Source organism: Anguilla anguilla, chromosome 7 (genome assembly GCF_013347855.1).
Source record: "Anguilla anguilla isolate fAngAng1 chromosome 7, fAngAng1.pri, whole genome shotgun sequence".
NCBI classification, from domain to species: domain Eukaryota; kingdom Metazoa; phylum Chordata; class Actinopteri; order Anguilliformes; family Anguillidae; genus Anguilla; species Anguilla anguilla.
Genome location: NC_049207.1, coordinates 52076785 through 52098645, shown reverse-complemented (window position 1 = coordinate 52098645; position 21861 = coordinate 52076785). Strand labels below are relative to the sequence as shown.

Sequence of the window (21861 nt, the reverse complement as noted above, 5' to 3'; positions counted from 1 at the left end):
AAGCTCAATTACTTATTAAATATGAGTGTTTATATTTAGAATGTATGTGGCCTGAGAGTGGTCACTCAAATTCAAACTTTTGTGCTCTAACAAAAAATTAATAATACAGTTAAGGACAGGCTTCAGCTTTCAACAAAATCCAGCAAGGAAAAACAATGGGCAATGCCCTCTGTGTACTTCCCTGGAGAGCACCAGAACTCCAATCCAATCACATGACCATCAACAAATGGTCTATTTGCATTCTAAATTTGGCTGTCTTGTGCTCTTGGAATGGGTCAGTTTTGTTTCTGTAAAGGTTGCCTACAGTAAAAGGCGGACCGGGATCATGGATTTCTGGAAATATCCTTGTCAACAAAATGGTGGGCTTTTGCAATGCATAGAATTTAGAAAATGGGGGAAAGGGTGTTGTTCAATCTGTATTTGGTTAAGTGAAGTTCCACATTGCACCATCAGCATAATAACCACCAAAAAGGTACATATTTTTGGCATTTAAGCAGAAGTGATCGATAATTTGGTTTGCACCCCATAAATAATAATAGTATTTGTTTAACTGCTACTGAAGCTAAAAGCCAAATGAATCTACCAGAGAGAAGAACGTATTGGACACAAATACCACTTAATTAAATTTATTGATAATTCCATTCAGTATTCCAGCAATTGTTGTATTTACAAACCTTTGTGTTTATACATCGTACCGGTGTCCTAATACTGCACTGGCATTTAAGCTTCACACTCTCCATAAAAATAACCTCTTTTTACAAAGTGATGAAGGAACGGAGCCATCAAACACAAACGCGTAGACTCGTTCCCCCCAGGAGCTGAGGAGAGTAAGGATGTACCAAGGGGCTTTAACAGTTGAAAAGTCTACTTTTTAATTTTCACAAAAAAGGAAAACATACATATGTAAATACTTACATACAATAATTATGTACATAACAGAGAAGAAATGAAGGGGGAAGAAAAAAAAAAAAAACATTCTGTTACCATGGCCTCTGTTTTAATAAACACTCCAAAAATGAGGTGAAAATATCCAACAGAAACGATACACGTGAACAAAATGATAAAGAAACATACAAGTTCAAAACAGAATCATAAAAAGAAATAAACTACAATCTTAAAAATGCGTGAAAAAATTAAACATATCACGGGTTACATATAAAAAGAACATGGCCGAGGGTACAGCTCGGTTACTTAAATGTACTTCAAAAACATGGTTTTCAATGTAGAGTACGTACACGCATACATACACCGACTATGAATGTAGGCCTACATATGTATGCACAAACACACACATACTGGTAACTGTACAGCCTCATAAACAGGTCATTCATCGACCCAACTGGAACAGACTGGACAGGCCACCAGGGGTCAGAGTTCAAATCAGAGCGCTGATGATGTCAGAGGACCTTAGCATTGACCTCGAGCAGCGAACACCAAAGCGTCAGGGAGAGCTCGGCTTACCATCTGCCGCACTCATTAAGGACATCCGTTCGTCTGTTGTAGCCATTTAGTGCATTTTAGAGAGCATGCTATGAAATCTAACATTCATTACCCTAATTCATTCACCTGGGCATGCTCAAAACAAACAGCATATGTAAATGCACTCTTTTTTTTGGTGCTGTACTCCCGAATACACTAATTGGCTGAGAGTGCACATATTTGACACATGGTGCACGTAGCACACGCTAGCTTGCAGATGAGGTACCTCATTGCCCACAACTCACAAAATTAGCTTAAAGATGCAAGGCCCTCGCAAATGTCAGGGAGGTCTGCTACAGAATCACAAGCACACGTGATCCTTAATACTGTAGGTAACTGAACTCATTATGGCAGAAAAAATGTCCACAATTTTCCATGGTGCAGAAACTGGAACATGTGTACTGTAGTTTGCAACCATTCAGCCACTTGACACCAAGTGCTAGTGATGGCTCAATACACTGGCACAGACTCTGTGAAACTCTCTCTAGACCTCTGGTCGCCTGTCCAATCGCAACTTCTTGTCTTCACACTTGTTTTTTAACCCGGAAACAGACCAGGAATGCTCATTTCATTGTGCGTTTTGTTTTTATGTGACCTCGCAGACTTCACAGAAACATCAGCAGCTAGTAACACTCGCTCAGGTGCAGGTTTCCTTCAGATTCTTAGCTCCATTTCTCTAAAAACATTACAATTCAAGGCCTTTAGAGTTTCATGAATAACAATCAAAAACCCTTAAAGAGACGAACTTGAACTCAAAAATGACCCATACTACGGCAGTGACCATTGGAACAGACCCCAGATATGGATCCTCAAGCAAAACAGAGGACACACCCTTGACATAGCACATACAAGGGTACAAGGAAAGTGTACAAAATTAAAATCATGCACATGGAATGATATTTGATATTTAAAATAATAATACAAGTGAATTATTAATGCTAACTTGCCATACATTTGATAAAGAAAATCACCATAAACTTCATATATTTAAAGGAACTGAATTAACTTGCTGAATGGAACCACTAGTGGGCAGTAAAAACACATGCTCACATACACTGCTTCCAGGAGTCGTGCAACTTCAACAGTTTTAAGAACAAAAAGAGGTGTTGTTGGTCAGGGGCGACACAGTCAGTCTGGCTCAGCGATAACGCACCATAAAGCTAAAATCTCCTCCATCCAACTCATAATTCCTTTCTTTCACCATCTTACCTTTATCTCTCTTTACCCATTTCCCAAACTCGCTCTCTCTCTCTCGCTCTCTCTTTTTTCCTCAAAGGCCTCCATCTTAAATCTCTCATCTGTGTCCCCTCTCTCCCGCAAACAAAAATGCCTCTCGGACTAATTAAGTGTTTGCAGCATTAGCACATTATAAAATAGCATGTTTAGATTAGTACCATTTCATTGTTTGAACACTGAACAATTTTTTTCATTCTTCATTCTTCAACAGTACCTAAGTACCTATAGTAGTACCATCTAGTACCTCTAGTACCATCTCTCTCACTGCAGTGGTAGTTTCTCCTAGCTACATACAGACTGTAAAACCCTCTTTCTCAGTGCAAAATGTAAATTTGTATTAAGAATCGTTTAGTTGATTCAGGATTCATCCGCCATAACAGCAACCACTTGGGGGGGGGGGGGGGGGGGTGTTTCCCTCCACCCCCAACGGTCCGTTATCAGTGTGCTGTCACTCAATCCTGTTAGAGAAGGGGTCGGAGAACCTGAACCAACGCGTGTACCTCCCCTAACACACTAGCCCCCGCAGGCCCGGGCTGGTGTCTGGCGCCCCCTGCTGGCTCACTCCCGCTGCAGGCTCTCCTCCTCGGTGATCCCCTGGGCGCGGAGCTCCTCCAAGACGTTGTCAAGGTGACCGGGGTCGGGGTAGCCGTGGCCCGTCAGGTTGGAGCCGAACTCGGTCTTGTGGTGGACCTCGTTCCAGATGACCGTGTCGGACTCGCCGGTGGTGCTGGACGTCCCCACGGAGAAGATCAGCCGGCGGTCCCAGGCCACCAGGAGCAGCCGCAGGACCTGGGGAGGGCGGAAAGGGGGGGGGGGGGGGGGGGGGGGGGGGCAGGGGGGGTACACGGTCAGAACCCACGCGGTGGCACACTGCTAAACGATAAGCGGTAAGAGACGATGGGAGGGGCACGGAGGCATCCCAGCGTACCTTGCGGCCCTTCTCGCTGTCGGGGAGGTAGCAGTGACGCGGGAACCCTCTGGCTGTGAACGGCTTTCCTGGGTTGGGGTGCTCAGGACCCTGAGAGAGAGACAGAGAGAGAGAGAGAGAGAGAGAGAGAGAATGTATGTATATTAGGTATATGTAGTAGACGTTTCGTAGATGTAGATGTATGTATCTTAGGTAGATGTAGTAGATGTAAATGTATGTATATTATGATATGTGTGCGGTACCTGGATGCCAGGCGGGATGTTGTAAATGATCCGGATAGTTCTGCAGTCGGGGTGGCCGGGGAGGGAGTGGGGGATGACGTGGTACTCCATCTTGCCAGGGGGCTGGTTGCCGGTCTTGACGCCGTAGATGGTCTTGCAGGTGGGGCACTGCAGGCTGCCGTCCTTGTTGCCGTTGTTGTACATGGCGACCAGGCACTGCAGGTGGTACTGGTGCCCACAGGTGACCAGGCGGCCCACCGACTCGCCCCGCGACACGCTGCCTACGCCCGGGCCCTTGTACCCGGACGGGCTGCCCAGGGGCTCCATGCATATCGTACAGTCCTAAAAACCGAGGGGGGGGGGGGGGGTACAGAGAGCGGCCATCTTAATTAAACCCAGATTCTCTTACAATATTCATTACCATTATAATCATTCTTACCATCATTAATATTTTACTGTTGCTTTCGTATAATAGTTACTAAATTCCATTCATCTTATTTTACTTTCAGAAGCTACTGAAACGGCACTAATTTAGTGCACTTCGTATCTGCTCCTGTACTGGAGCACTGGGCACACGCGCTCACTTCCTGTCCGGTGGGACCAGTAGAACCAGCGCCAGTGCCCCGTGCGTGGAAATGGGGAGCAGACAGGAGGACGGGACAAGGCGAAAAGGTGGGGGAAGGGGGCGGTACACGTACCTCCTCAGGGGGGTTACGGACCTTCTGGAGGTACCGCTTCACCACCTCCTCGGGAGTTTTACCTGAGAGAGAGAGAGAGAGAGAGAGAGAAAGAGAGAGAGAGATCCAATCAGTATTTAGCATGCTAATCTACAGGCTACAGCACAGTCTCTGTGAGTGTGAGTGTGTAGAGTCTGCAGCACAGTCTTTGTGAGTGTGAGTGTGACTGTGTAGTCTCTGTGAGTGTGACTGTGTACAGTCTCTGTGAGTATATTTGTGACTGTGACTGTGTAATCTCTGAGTATGATTGTGTAGAGGGTGCAGTACAGTCTCTGTGAGCGTGAGTGTGACTGTGTACAGTCTCTGTGAGTATGTTTGTGACCGTGACTGTGTAATCTCTGAGTATGGTTGTGTAGAGGGTGCAGTACAGTCTCTGTGAGTGTGACTGTGTACAGTCTCTGTGAGTATGTTTGTGACCGTGACTGTGTAATCTCTGAGTATGACTGTGTAGAGGGTGCAGTACAGTGATTGGGCGGTGCTAACTCACCCTTGCGGGCCTGTTTCTTGGTGGTCTTGCGGCAGCAGTGGCCCAGTCCAGGAATGGGCTTGATGTCGCTCTTGCTGACGGGGGGTGGGTGCAGCACCAGTTTTGGGGGCCGGGTCAGACACACAGGGAGTCCTGCAGCACTCATCAGAATGCCTGTAATGCCTGATAGAGACAGGTAGGGGGCGGCGGTGAGATATAGCGCACACAAGCTTCAAGACCGGTAGCACTGAGGGTTTGAAACCGTCATTTTGGCTGGTGTGTCAAGATTTCTGTTTCTCACTGTCATCATCAACAAGTGTGTACGTGCGTGCGTGTGTACGTGTGTGCGTGTGTGTGCATGTGTGCGTGTGAGCGTCCCCACGAGGTTAATCCCTCATTCTGTCCGTCAGCTCGCTCCGTTTGATTGACAGTCGTCGAGACTCATCTGCCAGTCTGCATTAGCCTACAGGATAGTCTGCGTGTTTGATCCTTCAGTCAGCGTGACCGTCCATCGGAGTGCGTGAACATGACTCACGTTCTGAACGTGCATCCCACACACACAGAAAATGTGTAGGTGAAAGTCCAGTGCATCTTGGCATGAGTCACTCCTCTGAAAACAGTATGTTGTGGAAGCTATATTTAGCAAAAGGCACATGATCGATTTTTTAAATGCAGTCAGAAGGGAAAATTCTTTGCTTTGAACATGTACGCGTGTGCTTCTACATTTCCAAACCACGTTTGGAGGCTGCGTAGGACAGATCGGTGACAGTTTCACACATCAGGCTGTTTTTCCGATGTGGGGTGGAGGGAGTCGCAACCGGACGTGTTGCTATGCCACACTTTAGTGTGAAGAACATGATTTCCTCCGAAGCTGAATTCTTAATTTAACCTAACCTTTATTTATACAGGGTAGGCAGAGCACACGTGCTCATTTACAACGCCCTGTGAAGTTCCCCCCTTGTGTGCTGCATGTGCTCGGACTGTGGGAGGAAACCGGAGGACCCAGCGGAAACCCACAGGGACACAGAAAGGCCACAGCCAAGAGGATTTGAACACGGGACCTTCTAGCTGCAATCCTCTGCACCACCATGCCCCCCAGATTAGGCTACAGGCAGAACCAGAGACGGATTTAATCTGTAGTGTGAAGACAGCCTCAGTCAGGTCGGTCATGTGATTTAGCTCCTCCCACTTACCAGCAAGTGCAGGGTGCACGGGGCTGGACCCGTTCAGGTTCTTCACCGGCACAGTGGGAACCCTGAAACAGCACGCACAGCACGCACAGTTAGACGCACAGTCCTGGAAGCAAATGCATTTCAGACAGCAGTTAAAACACGCAACACAGGGCCCTCAAATATATCCTTTGTGTCAGAGACGTCTCAGAATGTCTAACCACTCAAGGTCAGTGTCTATACACGTCCGTTCTCTCACAGATAAAACTGCTTGATCAGTCAGTTTTATGGACATAAAAGCTGCTGTTCAGGAATACACTTAAGCAGCCAGTTCTCCAGACTGAGAGACTGCACATGATGGCTGAAACGCAGTAGTACGCAGTCAGTTGTTTTGCTTAATTTCTTTGGAGAAGCCAGTGATTTGAAATCCACAGCTAGTCTTTGTACATGTCTCAGGCTCCCAAAAAGAAGACATTAAAAGTTGGGTTCACTTGACATTTAAATTTTTTTTTTTTTTTTTTACTTTGAAAGAGCCATAAGTCAAAGCTCCTTCCCATTAGGAACAGCATACGGACAGCTTGTGATAATCTCCCCCCCCCCCCCGCCCCCCGCCTCTCAACCCCTTCTGGTCACGTAATACGCCATTTTGCAAAGTCAAAAGGCCTCCACAGTAAACGTCAGAAACTGGACAACAGGCACACCTCACAACAACAGCCCAGAATGAGGCCAACACAAGGGAGACTCCCCTGCCCCATGACCAGCAGAGCCGCATTCTTATGCGCTGTGCTGGACTAACCATTACATCACCGTTTGTGTCTCGAGCTCCGATCTAGAGCAGCACGTCCTGGCAAGACCCGTTAAGTAGAAGGCAACAACCACAACCACAACAACAACAGCAGTGGTAATGGGAGCAACGACAATGGTTCAGACCAACCAATAGCACAGGGTGTGCCAACCTTAAAGGCAAGACTCAAATGTGAAGCAAACACCGGTAAACATTAAACTGTTTAACACACAGCTCCAAACAATTACCCATAACAAGATCAAACCGGTATCATACTGCAATATGAGGAGCAGCTAGCAGAGAATACCAGGAATTATATGAGCCAAGGACACCACCCGTGATGTCAGTGATCAGAGCAATCGTGTCACAACAGGAGGACGTTCACAGAATTCAACGACTGTTCGGTGAAATACAGTGGGACAGCAATCAGCAATGCTCACGTCTCTTAGGAACCCTACTGTTAACCCTTTCAAGAGTAGGACTTTTTTGAACGCCTTTTCAAAATTGTATGTCGGAGTTCTAGAACTCCTTTGCTTTCAGTCACCAGTAGTGATCGTGACATCAGCATTAGAATGTTCAGTCAGGAACATTCTAATCACATATTTGTGGTCTCCCACCTTACAGGGTCAACATTACTTGTCGGTTCTGTCGACACTCTCAGACTGGTTCTAAACCACAAACGGCAGGACAGTGTTCATCTTGCCTGCAGCCAGTCCAATAAAATCAGACTGTCGGATCAGGTCAGACTGAATTAAAGATCAAAACGAGCACAATGAGAAATACTCACTGAAAAGCCCTGATAATGGTCATCCTTCAAACGGAGGAGAGCTCAAAGAGAGAGGTGATATTAAAAACGACCAGAGCACAGCAGGTCCTCTCGCTCACTCTTCAAAAAAGCAGCCCAAACTTTTCATAAACCGCAAATCCTCAATTACACGCCGGTATTTATTCAGCAAAATCTGCTCTTTATGTCCTTTTCCCCCGCTGTTTTCAGGACGCGTTTCGCTCTCTGTCGCGGACGCTTTACCCCGATCCTCTGTGGCGTTTGTTCCGTCTCTCGGCGGCTGTGAGCACCGCGCCCTCGCAGCCCGTCTCTTATAGAGCTAATCCATCAGTTCCCATCTGTTGAGTGACCCCCCCCCCCACCCCCACACCCAAGCGGAGCCACGTCACACCTGGGGATTACCTGCGTGTCACTGACCAGCATCGCCATAAGGCCCAAACGCGCTTACACGCACCAGCCTGTGTGCGGCGCGAGGTCCGGCTACAAGGTTTTAATCGGGATTCATGAGGTCACATTACAGACAGCACTTACATTACTCGCATTGAGCACAGGCTCACATGCAGAGAGATATGCACAACTGTTCAGACTTTTACATGGCATTCATTTATACCGACAAACACTAAAGCAACTGAGCCAAAGCACCTTTTCTGCAGAGTACAGCAGTGTCCTATGTGGGAATCAAACCAGCAACCTCTGGGTTACTAGCCCAGTAGTTAGTTCCATGACTATTATACGACAGTGCTGCTCGCGACAGAACAGTCCATGTGAACAGTCCAGTCAATTACGTGCATGTTCCTCCAGGCGTTACAGACAACAGGCTGCAATAAAGGAGGTATTCAGACAGAACACGCCATTAGGGTTGGCTTGTTTTGGGGGGGGGGGGGGACCCTCCACCCCCACCCCACCAGAAATCACTTTCGTTTCAGCACAAGGTACAAGATTCATCAGCAAACTACCAGCTGTGTGGGTGCGTACGCTGAGTGGTGGGCGGGTACATTATTTCGCCTGCGTGTGAGGAAGAGAAAGACACAGACAGAGCGTTAAAAAGATACGTTGACACAAGTGTGTGTGTGTGTGTGTGTGTGAAAGAGAGAGAGAAAGAAATGAGGGTGTGAGCATGAGCGTGTGTGTGCGCGGGGTTTTTTTTTATATGCACTACATCTGAATCTCTGATTCCAGCGGGGAACACTGGCTCAGTAGAGCAGCTGTGATGCAGGGTACAGGAAGAGCAGGGCAGGGCCCGCCCAGCATCAGCTTTAAACTTTACTGAAAACAAAACCCGACGCTGCTTGGTTTTCCGCTTGTTTACCAGCCAGTTTCGATCATGTGGGGCGTGAGTCAGGGAGACACGCCAGGTGCTAGGTCAGCGCATTTAAATACATTAGCTTATGCTTCCTCGTTCATCCCTTTAAGGCAGGTAAGCTCACAAATACGCGATTAGAATGCTATTAACTGAACATTCTAATGCTGATTTAACAATCGCTATCGGTGACTGAAAGCAACGGAGTTCTAGAACGCTGACTTTAAATTCTGAAAAGAAAAAAAAAACATTTCAGAAAAACCTGCTCTTCAAAGGGGTTAAGCGTGGACGTGCGAGATGGGGGGGGGGGGTATTTACGGGCTGACTGTGAGAATGTTTAGTCACGTTTGATCCCGGCTAATCTATCAGCATTACTGCACACCCCATCTGTCTTATGCAGACGCACACACACACACACACAGGGGAAAACCGGGGGTAGTGGGGGGGGGGGGGAGGGAGAGGAGATTGAAACAGGTGCACAGAGGTCTTTTAACGTCACTCTTAAAACTCTGATGTGGGCGCAGTTCCCAGCAGCTCAAAACTGACTTTATAAAACTCCTTTCTCACGTTCTCACTTTCAATCACACGAAACACTAAAGTTAAAGCACTTACGTTCAAAACGTACTGTTACTGTACTGTTACCACTGTACCGTTTTGTACAATACCATTGTCAAAAATAAGCCACACAATGAGAAGGCCGAGCTCTTAAGCTGGACAAAATTATGTTACACACGCTGCACTGTCGTCATATTAAATTAATCACCACAGGTTTCAAATATATGTCTGGGTATCAGTGTAATATGGTGGAACTTCTGAAATCATAATATGGGTCCTACATTCAGAATCATCATAATAAGAGTACACTCGGGCTATTCTGTTTCTTTTGTACCCTTAAAACAGCTAAACGATGTAAGTTATAAATAATAATAATAATAATGTAATTAGGGCATTTGTTTACAGCTTTGACCTCACTTGGCTGAAGCCGGAGGGTTGATTTTGAGCGCACAGGTGACACACAGAACTCATGACACGGATAAAGCAGGGGATTAAAGCACGGGTGGGATTAGAGGCAGGAATCACACCCTGAAGCAGGGCTGAGAGAGGGAGGGAGAGAGGGATAGGGAGAGGGAGAGAGAGAGAGACAGAGGGAGGGAGGAGAGCTGACCGACCGGGGCACGTGCACCCAGAGGCGATTAGGGACCCAGCACACCGAGAAACAGAAGGAGAGGTGAGGGAGGAGAGAGAGAGGGGGAGAGAGAGAGAGAGAGAGAGAGACGCACTCCTGAACGGTGACGTCGGTGAACAGGAGGCAGGTCCATCTGGAGACAGAGGTGAGCTAATCTGCACAGAGCATCGCTGAACTCATATACACGTATGACCCACATTACTCCAGCACGCATGGATATATATGTGCACACACACACACACACACACACACACACACATACACATACACACATACACACACACACGCTCATACACACACACACACACACGCACATACACACACACCCACACACGCACAAACACACGCACGCACAAAGACTGAAAAAGTATTATGTTGAATTTTTTTCTATCAAATCACACGTACACATGGATGCATGTCAAAGCAGCTAACTGAAAGTCCGTGCAACGTTTCACCCAGCTGGGGCATTTCCGTTGAATCACACATTTCTTTCTGCCGCCATCAACCTTTCCAGGGAATTAAATCATTCAGTTCTCCTTGCTGACCAACCCATGAACCCAACACAGACTCACTTGCTCCACACCAGGGGTTTTCAAAGCAGGATAAAACAGGTTCTGGGGCAATCCCACGTATTCTAGTTTTTGTTCCAAACACAATCGCAATTCCTCAAGTTTAATGAGCTGTTAATTGTTCTTAATTAGATGTTTTTGTTGTGTAATGAGGGAAGATTCTCCCTCTTAAGGCCGAATTAGAGAACAAAGACTGAACATCCCAAACTGATCTGAATATTTCACATCAGACTGCTCAGTTTTCTGGCAGTTCACAGGGTTCATTACTGCGATGCACAAGACTACAGTAGTATGAGTTTAATTGGTGAACTGGAGTCCTAAATGCTGAAGATAAGGACACCTGCTGATTAGAACTGAAGAATTTCTTGAATAATTCAACAGGCCAGGGACAAACTGACAACGAGCCAAACCTCCATTGTGTTAAAAAAAAAAAAAAAAAAATCAGGTCAAGGACATAACTATAGAGGAACTTGTGTTTTCGGTAATCTTAACCGAAGATGTTGGCTAGAATGCTAACCAGCATACGGACAGAAGGAAGGCTCCAACAGCCGCATTTTCAGAACACCCCCGCCCGCTCTACACAATCACAGTACGTCGACAACGCGACAATCTCAGCCATCGTGAACGAACTGTCACAGCGGAGTTCTGAATCGACAGACGTCTGCTGAGCCACAGTCAAACCCCAGGATAACCAGCGTCTGCAGTGCGCTGATTTCGGCCGAACAGACAACACCCCAATAATGGCATTTTGGAGAAGACGGTGAAACCGAACAATCGGGGATGCCTCAAACGAACAGTAGCGAGCGAGCGAGCATTAGCTCCACCAATCCCACAGAAGTACAGCAGAATACGGAGGCAACAGCACACGCAGCATAGCATGTCTGGATATTTCATAGCACACTTGCTTTGCAATTTGCAAAACTGTGTGATTTATCAGGGCTGTTGGCTGCTACTCTCTCATCTCATTTCTTACCCCCCTCCCACACATACACTCTTCCCTCTTTCTCTTTCCTGAAGAAAGCAAACTGAATGCCTCCCATCTCCTTGGCTACTTCAATATCAGCTTTCCGTGTGTGTGTGTGTCTGTGCTTCTACAAACACATTATCCGTATTCGGCTGAGTGTTCAGTGTCGGCTGGGGTGGGTCTGTCTACATTAGAAGTTCCAGAAAAGCGTTCTATCCGTCACCCCTCCTCACACTGCTTTTCTCTCCTCGTATTGGCTTTCTGAACACTGAGTAATTCAGCCTGTGGCTAATCAGTCAATATTGGCGTTTCGGTGTGCCATTAAGGTGGTCCTTTGTCTCTGTCCGTGGTTGTCTACGCCTACCCCCCCCCCACCCCTTACGTGACAGTCTGAAGTTCCACCCAACCTCAGTGCTTACACACACACACACACACACACACACAGCCAACACAGACAAACGTCTCAGGACAGACTCTTCAACAGATTCTTATAATAATGACCGTGCCTCAAATTCTGTCTGCTACCCCCCACATCCCCCTTCACCAAACACACCACCCTCCCCTCCCCCCTGCCCCCCCCCCCCCCCCAGTCTGTCCTTCCCTTCCCTGCAGTAAGGACACATTGTATTGCAAATGTGGACTAGGCCTCAGCATGCCAACAAAGGTTTCCGTGGCAACAGCCTGGTGCACACAATAAAGACAGAAGGCCCCAGGAATGAAAAGGCCTGGGAACTGAACAGAGGGGAGGAGGAGAAGGGGGAGGAGGGGGGGGGGGGGGGTTCGGGGGAGTCTGAGGGGAGGAGGGGAGTCTGTTGACCCATGCTGACCTCCCCTCCTCCCTCCCCTCCATCTCTTTCTCAGAATCCCTCATCTCTTCTTTCGAATACTCCCTTCCATCTCATTCCTCAACTTGATAATTGCTCCCTCCCCCCAGATGGTAATCGCTGACAAATAGGCCAGCTGATTTTCTGTTAACTGCTGACCTAAACCCCAGCACAGATTCCTCACTGACCACATCAGAGACTTCAGACTGTCTACCCTCCCTACAGAACTCCTCAGGGACTGCGAGCTCGTATCACAACACCACTGCATGATCCAAACGCCTATTACACAACCCTGGGAGAGGCCAAGCGCAAAACACACCACAAGAGAACCAAAACTCCCAATATCGCACAGCCAGGGGATCCACATTCAAACTGCAGCACCGTAAGCGGACCCAAACTAACGTTAAATGACCACGAACGGGTCCAAATTCACATTAAACCACCGAAGGGTGGAGAATATCTTCATTATGACTAAGAGAATGTGAGGCATTAAATTCGGGCCTTCTAAAAGTGCCTCTGGCTGCAGGCAGTGAAATTCCCTAGGACAGGGAGTTAGAAAATGTTGCATGTACTTGTGTGTGCTTTGCTCTTTCTTTTCCTTTTGCCCCCCCCCCCCCCCCAGCCCTCCACCCAGCCCCCCAACCTTGCCATACCAGGAAGGAACAGTGTCTGACGCTGATGCTTCCATACTCTCAAAACTTATGTTCCATAAACATAAACAGACGGACTCTGTGTGAGCGCAGACGGACCCTGTGTGAGCGCAGACGGACTGAGTGTGAGCGCAGACGGACTGTGTGTGAGCGCAGACGGACTGAGTGTGAGCGCAGACGGACTCTGTGTGAGCGCAGACGGACTGAGTGTGAGCGCAGACGGACTCTGTGTGAGCGCAGACGGACTCTGCGTGAGCGCAGACGGACTCTGCGTGAGCGCAGACGGACTCTGCGTGAGCGCAGACGGACTCTGCGTGAGCGCAGACGGACTCTGTGTGAGCGCAGACGGACTCTGTGTGAGCGCAGACGGACTCTGTGTGAGCGCAGACGGACTCTGTGTGAGCGCAGACGGACCCTGTGTGAGCGCAGACGGACTCTGTGTGAGCGCAGACAGACTGTGTGTGAGCGCAGACAGACTGTGTGAGCGCAGACGGACTCTGTGTGAGCGCAGACAGACTCTGTGTGAGCGCAGACGGACTCTGTGTGAGCGCAGCCGGACTCTGTGTGAGTGCAGACAGACTCTGCTGACGGTGTTGAGTGCAGACCAGGTGAAGCGGCGGGGCGTAGCGGACGCTCACCCCGAGGCGATGAGGGCGCGGGACTGCGCCACGGCGATGCGGTGCAGGGCGGGGCGGCTCAGCCCGGCCAGGCTGGCCCGGGGGGGCAGGGGGGCGGCGCACGCCGAGCTCAGCGACGACACGGCGGAGGTCAGCGCTCGCGTGGCGGCCGAGGAGGCGGACGAGGACGACGACGTGGTGGTCGCCGTGGAGATGAGGGTGGCGGTGGGCACGGAGGTGGTGCAGGCGGTGGAGGAGGAGGAGGTGGAGCTGGAGCTGGCGGCGGTGGAGGCGGGCGGTTGTGGCGGCTGCTGCTGCTGCTGGGGCGGAGGCGGAGGGGGCGGGGGGAGGGGGGGCAGGGGCGGGGGCGGCGGGCGGGTGGAGGACAGGGAGAGGGCGGCGGTGGCGGGGCCCAGGAGCGAGAAGGAGTGGGCGAAGCTGGGGGCGCCGCCGGCGGCCGTGGCGTTTTTGTACGGCGAGAGCGACCGGGAGAGGGACAGCGGGTGGGGCAGGGTGTAGGAGTGCGTGCCGCCCGCGCCCATGGCGGCGGAGGAGCGGCCCGCCGCCGGCCCAGACTTGGGGCTGGGCGGCTTGCTGGGCGCGGCCTTGCGTCCCAGCGTGTGCGCCATGGCGTTGGTCTTCACGCTGAAGACCAGCATGCACTGCTGGCAGGCGCAGGGCTGGCCCAGCGGGGTGAGCGAGGACGCCGGGAGCGTCCCGCTGGGGTAGGCGCTGCCGTTCCCGGGCCCGCTGATCCCCGACACGCCCACCCCCAGCAGCGCCCCCGTCCCGGCCCCGCCCCCGGCCCCCGCGCCCCAGCCGTGCGCTTTCGGGAGCGCCCCGGAGACCAGCGGGTAGGCCAGGTCCGAGCGGCGCTGGATCCTGCGCCGCCGCTGCGTCTGCCCGTTGATCTGCGTCATGCTCTGGAAGTCGATGAGGTAGCAGAAGCCCAGCGGCGACAGGTCCAGCCAGGGCTGCTGCCGGTCCCGCGCCGCCTGGATGGCGATGCCCACCTCCGTGTCGTAGGCCGTCCAGGAGCCCGCGTCGTTCTCCCACTCCCACAGCCAGCCCTGCCCCGGGGCCGAGGTGGGGTCGTAGAAGCTCCGCCGCACCGGCCGGAGGGTCCCTGCGGGGGGGGACAGGAGGCGCAGTTACACCCCGGACCACAAAAAAAAGGGGGGGTACAAACCCACTACAGCACAAGGCAAGTTTACAGCCACCGGCCAGTCTCAAAGCTTGCCTGGTCTTGATAAGGTAATTAATTGCAGTACAGTGCATTTCATTACAGGAAATGAGCGACAGACACAAAAAGGGGACTGGAGATCCTTGAGGGCCCGCACACTTCTGTGTTTTGCTCTGAAACCGCGGTCAGGAGACAAAGATTGATTGAGGAAGGGCGTGACCTTACACTTTGGCCAAACGCATATCGTCTATTGTTATAAGGGGGGGGGGTGGGGGTGGAAAAACAGCCCTTAGTGGGTTCCAGAGCTGTGGGGTCTCCTTTGAAAGAGACGCCTGGGGGGGCAAAGCAAGCGCATGAATACAAATCGGCGAAGGGGACGGACGAAAGGGCCCGGGCGGAGTTTGCAGTCCGCAGGCGTCCGGCAACGCTCGACGCAGCGGCGGCGTAAATATCGCCACTTTCGCGAAAAACCGCCGGTCAGCTGGCCCGGGGAAACTACAGCAGCGATTAAAAAAAAAAAATAACCCCACCCCGAGGCAAACGCTCTGACGTCACTCCACCCATCTGAGGACGTAAAGGAAGGCGAGGATTTCACCAAAATGGAAGCATTTCGGCGTTTCGGCAGGGTTTATGGCTAACGGTTACCGTCCACTGCACTCAGCGACACACACTCAGCTCCTGCTGTCACAGTATGATTTTTTTTACGCCTGCCCAGTTTGGGCTGATCTTCTTTTTTCTTTCTTTTTTTTTTGTTGCCTGGCAACTTCCATGCTACCAGGAGCCGGAATTCACTGGTTGCCTCCAAGTCAAACTTTGAGGCCCGACGCCAAAACCAGCAAGCCAAGACACCCCGTCCTGGTATGGGAACACCGAATAATAAGCCCTGACGATAAAAAACATCATTACAGCCGAACTTCAGTCTGAGAGACATGTTTGCAGCACGTTGGCAAAGTCTGTGGCATCCCTAGTGATGTTTCCACAGCAAGAATCTTCAAAAAGAATCACCTGTTCACAATTTTTGCAAAAAAGAAAAAGGCATATTCATGCTTGCAACTACCGCTGCAGAAACAACCCTTACTACACTCTTTCTACAAAAAAAGGTGAAATTTACCTGCTGTGGGTTGTATACCCAATGGGCAGATAATTGGCATCATTAAAGTAATCGCAGCGATCAATAAAAGCACAAAGAACAGGATTTGCTCCTTCAGTCTGACAAAAATGTCCCTTTTTTTCTTTCATCTTTATTACCCAGGGAAAAACACATAAGTGCTAAGCGCTAAGATGTTAAAACGCACAGAGATACAAACAAATCCGAGTAAGGAAATAAATAAATAAAATCTGTAAAAAAAAAAAAAAAGTGTTTTAAAGTGAGATTCCTGCAGAACGATAGACATAAACATTAGCTGAAAGAGGGGAAAAAAAGGGCGTTTTGCAAATGGAAAAGAGAGAAAGCAGCTTCCAATGAAAAAATTCTAATAAAATAAACAGAAAAGTAATTTTCCTGATTTCACACCGGCTGCCCTTCGCGAGCTTTCCCTCACTCTCTCTTCACGCCGTTACTGACGTCGCGTGACCTGCTTTTACCAGCGGAGTCCGTTATTTTTCGTTTTCTAGTTCCGCAGAGCACATTTAAGACGATTTGTCAGGCACCCTGGCCCAGGCCCACTTACAGATCACTGGTGTGTGCGCTCCGCATTCCTGTCCAAACACACAACATGTCGGGAGACATGAAAGCCACAGCTTTTTTTACAGTTCTCCCTTTTTTCGAAAATTATGAACACGCAGGCAGACCTCAGAATTCTTCCCTCTTCAATCACCCCCCCCTCCTCCTCCTCCCACCCACTTCCTGAATAGCAGTCTGTCGCTCCCCCCTGAACCCCTCTTTCTCTCCATTTTCTTCCCAGGCAGGGGGGCCCTACACACTGGCCTCTCAGCCTTTGGGGGAGGGGGGGGGGGCAAGTGGTGGGCGGTCGGGCGGTCTCTCCAAACACAGAAACTGCTCCATGAAATTGCTAGTTCACAGCATGGCCATTTTTCCCCTTCCCCATTTTATTTAACGTGACCTGAAAGGTAAACCTTGCACTCTGTAATTTAACCCACTTTTTGTCCTAGCGGTGTTGCCGTACAGAAGAGCAGCAAGGCCGCACTCTTACCGAGAACTTCCCTCTCGGCCGTGACCACATGACGATCACCAGACCAAAGCTCAGTACAATGCAAGGTTTGCTCCGCCATGGAAAATCCCTGTTATTGACCTGCAACTTGCATTAGGAACACAAGAGGAGAGTTGGCACCCAAGACCAAGAGAGGGGGGGAGAAAAAAAAACTTCCATCCCTCTCCCTTGGCTTTCTTCCCTCCCCCCATCATTCTCTCTCTCCATTCCCCCATCCTTCTCTCCCCATGATCTGCAAAACCCCCTTCCCCCAATGCCAATCTCCCCGCTTTGTTCTGCGCGTCCAAATTAAAATTCAACTTGAAAATGGCCCCTCTCTGCCCGTGGCTTAGTGCCGTCTCCTCGGACCAAGCGGCGCAGCAGTATGCACGCGACCTCTGACCTCGCGGGTCCCGGCGGTGCATGTGTGCGTTTCAGAATGTGGCACATGCAGCTGGACCAGCTGGCCAACCGAAAGGACCCCCCCCCCCCCCGCCCCGAAAAAACAAAGGAGTAGCAGCGGACCCAACACCTCCCTGTCTGTGGAACCCTGACCCACACACCCTTTTCAACTGACATCCTGAAATCCCGGAGAATAATCCCTAATGACTTCACCCTCTCTACATGCCTGTACGAATTACATATCCATAAAATAATCCCTTATGACTTCACCCTCCCTACATGCCTGTATGCAGAACATGTCCTTACCTGGGGTGACTGTTAAGAGTGTTTATACAATTTGCACCTTGCACACTGTGGGTGTCTGAATCTGCTGGTTTCAGGTCCATTTCAACAGCAGTGACTTGTTTACAGGGACCCGTTCACTGTCGGGGGTAAAGTCACCAGATTGTTCTATGTGCATCTAAAAGATCCCTCAGCGCACCCAAAAACTGTTTGCCGATAAAAAACATACACTAAAGCAGGTATAATATCAGCAAACCCCTGAAGGTGAACTCTAATCTGTTGATCGGCTGAAGGATCCACATGCCTTGTCCCAAGGCCCACTGCATTGGCTGCTGATTGAAAGCATAACACAAATACGTTCAGACACCAAGACTGGAAGTTTGACATCCCTGCAGTACATGGCATCACATGGTCACATAGTTATTTGAAACTTGAAACAGTTGAATCTAAATAACTTGCTTTGGAGGGTACAACAGCAGCAACCCTCCCAGAATTATGTTTTAGAAAATCTTTTTTTCTACTTCTTGCATTTACCTTATATTTCACCAGGTTAAACTCGAGAGATTAAAATCTCCTTTGCAAGGCATACTTGGCAGCAGTATAGTTTCGTATTCGATAACAACACCACAACAATAACATTACAAGTGGTAAAAATATAAAAAACTTGCATTCATCAGCAAAATTATCATTTCATAGATTAGTCTAATTGAACTGTCTGGTTTAAGAGTTTTCTCCAAGTTGCTCCATGACCAAGCCACACAGTGATAAAAAGCTTCTTTTTTGCCCTTTCTCAGTCCTTGTTCACGGCACTGCAAATAAAATGAGGCTGGGAACAAAAGGTGTTGAAGATTTTTGACCTTTGGTCCCCAACTCAAGTTCAAACCACCAGCATCACATCAGATAAATCTTTTCAGTCCCTATTCCCAATCTCCTCTCTTAGACTTCTTTCTTCTCATAAACACACTGTGTCACCCTCTGTTTGCGATAAATACTTGAGTGGAATAGAGATACTGTTCCAAGAAGTGTTCAGAGAACTTTTTAATGGAGCACATATTACAAATCTGTGCTCTTTATTTCAGCATCATATTCAGAGAACTGGTTCACTCATGTCATTAATATTTGAACATTCACTCCCACACTCGTAAGGTCTGAATACTGACCGCTACCGTTATAATAATGGTTGTAGTGAAAAAAACCCTGAAACTCTACTCAAAAAACTCAATTTAAAAGCACTATCACCATATTCAACGGCTGCACATAACTGAAGATGCTGATCAAAATTTCTAAGACTTCAAGTCAGAACAATGAGTGTCTGCAGGTTTAGTTTAATGGTTAACGAAATCACAGTGATCCTTTTTCCATGGCTTGGACTTCATAAAGTTTAAAAGACTTCTCCTTCTTGGCTTCCCACCGATGTCAGTCCAAAGCAACAGCTGCAATTGGAATTTTCACAACAGAGGGGAAAAGGATGTGCTTTGCTAAAATCCAGAAACCATATGTTCTATATCACCGCACATTAACACATAAAACTTAATCCAAAACTTTAATAGCCATTAGTCTAGCATCGCTAGGCGTCCACCAGTTCACTTCTAGGAACAATGACTAATAAAAACAAATATGTTCACACCTGTTACCAATATATTTCTGTCATCGGTCAAGCGAAGCCTTGATTATAAACACTGACGTAGTAAGCTTTCGCATACACAAAAATAAATGTTAAAATTTTATTTAAAAAAACAAACAACAAAAAAAAAACAAAGTGTGAAGGGGAGTGGGGGATGATGAGATGCATTTCAAAGTACGAATTTAAATGGAGAGTATTTAACGAAAACAATGCATGAATTTAAATGAGCTCAATGGTTCCGCTCTTTATTTCCCAATTCGAAATCCCCAGTGATAATAATCGGCCCATGCCACCGAATAAAGAAGTCAGTGAATTCCTTAAAAGGAACATTTGCATGCAGGAGCCCTGCAGCCAGCCGCAGACTCCAGGAGGTCGACACAACGTGCCACGGACTGGACAGGTGACGGTTATCATAAAAATGTAGAGCAGTGCTCGAATTTGTGGGAAAATATATATCCACACCGCTATCCAATTCAACGTTAAGCAGAGAAACAATTTTGACGAATGCCTTTGACCACTACGTCTGGCCAGAGGTCTTTGATTTTGGGAGCTACCAGAACCCGTGTTTTGCTCTTTCTTTGTATGCGTTCTCGTATCGCACTGTTGGTCATTCCAGCTAGCCAACAATTTCCCAGGCTTTATAATGAGTGCGGTCCATCATGGCCTTGGTCGCCATAACTGTCCAACGTAAGTTAGTATACATAAAGCAACCATAATGTTATGAATTAGACATTTTCAATCTCTTACCTGTGTCCTGCCTAAACTGGTGCATGGATTGCAGGTCTATAATGTAAGGCGAAAGACGGGTGTCAACCTGGCCCAACACAACACTGCCGCCCCGAGGGTCGCCTCGAATCACCGCCTCGATGTGATGAGACACGGCCGGGCTGTAAGGACGCCAGCGACCGTGTTCGTTCAGCCATTCCCACACGACCACAGCAGACGCAAGCAACATCGTAACCCTGAAAGCACACAATCGTTGATTGAAATAAGAATAATTGCCTGGCTAATGTATTTTTAAAAAACAAAAAACAACCGACAGCACAGAAGAACGCGGTTAGATTGAAGACGCTAACTGGCTAACTTAGCACGGTACATTTATTATAACGTTACATCAGCATAAAGCGGAAGACCACATTTAGCTGTTCGAATGGATAAATGACAATGGAATGTAATTAATTAGCTATCTTGCAAAATTAGCATGATGCGTTATTTGAAAACCAGCGTCTAATGGTGAGAAAATGTATGCGCTGACTGTTGGCCCTTTACTAAATTGGTTTTAAGGTAGCCAGTACAGTATCTGTTTTAGGTGTTTAGCAAGCTTTTAAGATAGTTCTTAGCGTAACAAAACTCAATATAAGCCAGCTAATATGCTTGGAAAACGCGTCATACAAATGTTATTTAGCTAAGTGAAGATTGTCCATAAATCTGCTTGCGAACAACAGGTAGCTCTAGCTAATGATTCTCATAAACAATCCAAGGTATACGTTATAAAATCACACATAACATGCAGCAACGTTAGCTTTCTATCTTCTTTGTGGTTGTATGACATGATGTTCCTGGGCAACATTAGCTATTTAGCAGTATTACTGTTCTGAATGTGACAACCTAGCCGGCTAGCCAAGGAAAATATAACTATGGGCATTGCTCGTGTCACCAACAATCACTTTGGCACATTCACTCCATTATAAAAGGTATACATATGCAACAGATTGAGCGCAAAATATGAGAAATTACATCTTTAGCATATTAAAGCAGCATCGGTTTTCTTAATGGCATTGCACATTTATCAAATCCAAAAATATTTACCTAGCTAGTTACATGTATTCGCTCAATTTGAACGTAAATGGGCATATTCACCAAAGACTTTAGCTTGGTCCTTGTTGACAAAACGTCCTTTGTGTCTCCAATCAAACCCAAGAAGGCAGACTGTCAGTCTGTCGAAATTCCCGTGTGTCCGTCTCGCCACTCCATACGAATTGATTTATTTTCTAGTTTCACGACAATTCTGGTAATTAGAAGTATAAAACTGTATGAGAGCTTGCTCCTAAGCTAACGTCAATAATGATATATTCCAATGGAGAAGTGCCTGTTTTCTTTCTAGGTTTCCTTTATGAGAAGGCATCAGAAGAAAATATACCGCCCCATTTTTTTTGAGATAAGACGATTGAGGGTCTTGTCTACTTGGTTTATTTTATGTCTTCTGCACCCATTTTCCTTATCCCTTCCTCCCTAGACTCGTCTTTCTACGCAATGAAAGTGAGAGTGACGGTGGGTGTATGTCTGTGTGTCACCAGGTCTATTAC

At 48.2% G+C, this 21861-nt stretch overlaps 1 protein-coding gene across 2 annotated transcripts; it reads right to left on the bottom strand.

Annotated features, from left to right (window-relative positions):
* Nucleotides 1-610: 610 nt before the first annotated feature.
* On the bottom strand, nt 611-21856 carry dtx4a (deltex 4, E3 ubiquitin ligase a). Of its 2 annotated transcripts, none has more exons than XM_035426532.1 (9): nt 21365-21856; nt 20303-20517; nt 13936-15040; nt 6261-6322; nt 5089-5250; nt 4563-4624; nt 3886-4206; nt 3644-3733; nt 611-3504 (listed from the first exon to the last, which is right to left on the bottom strand). In XM_035426532.1, exons 2-9 carry the CDS (start codon nt 20508-20510, stop codon nt 3274-3276), a joined length of 2241 nt encoding a protein of 746 aa, XP_035282423.1. In that variant the 5' UTR covers nt 20511-20517; nt 21365-21856; the 3' UTR covers nt 611-3273. The 2 variants fall into 2 exon arrangements, with proteins under 2 accessions (XP_035282423.1, XP_035282422.1); XM_035426531.1 differs by having other exon boundaries at nt 21416-21856.
* Between the last annotated feature and the right edge of the window lie 5 nt (nt 21857-21861).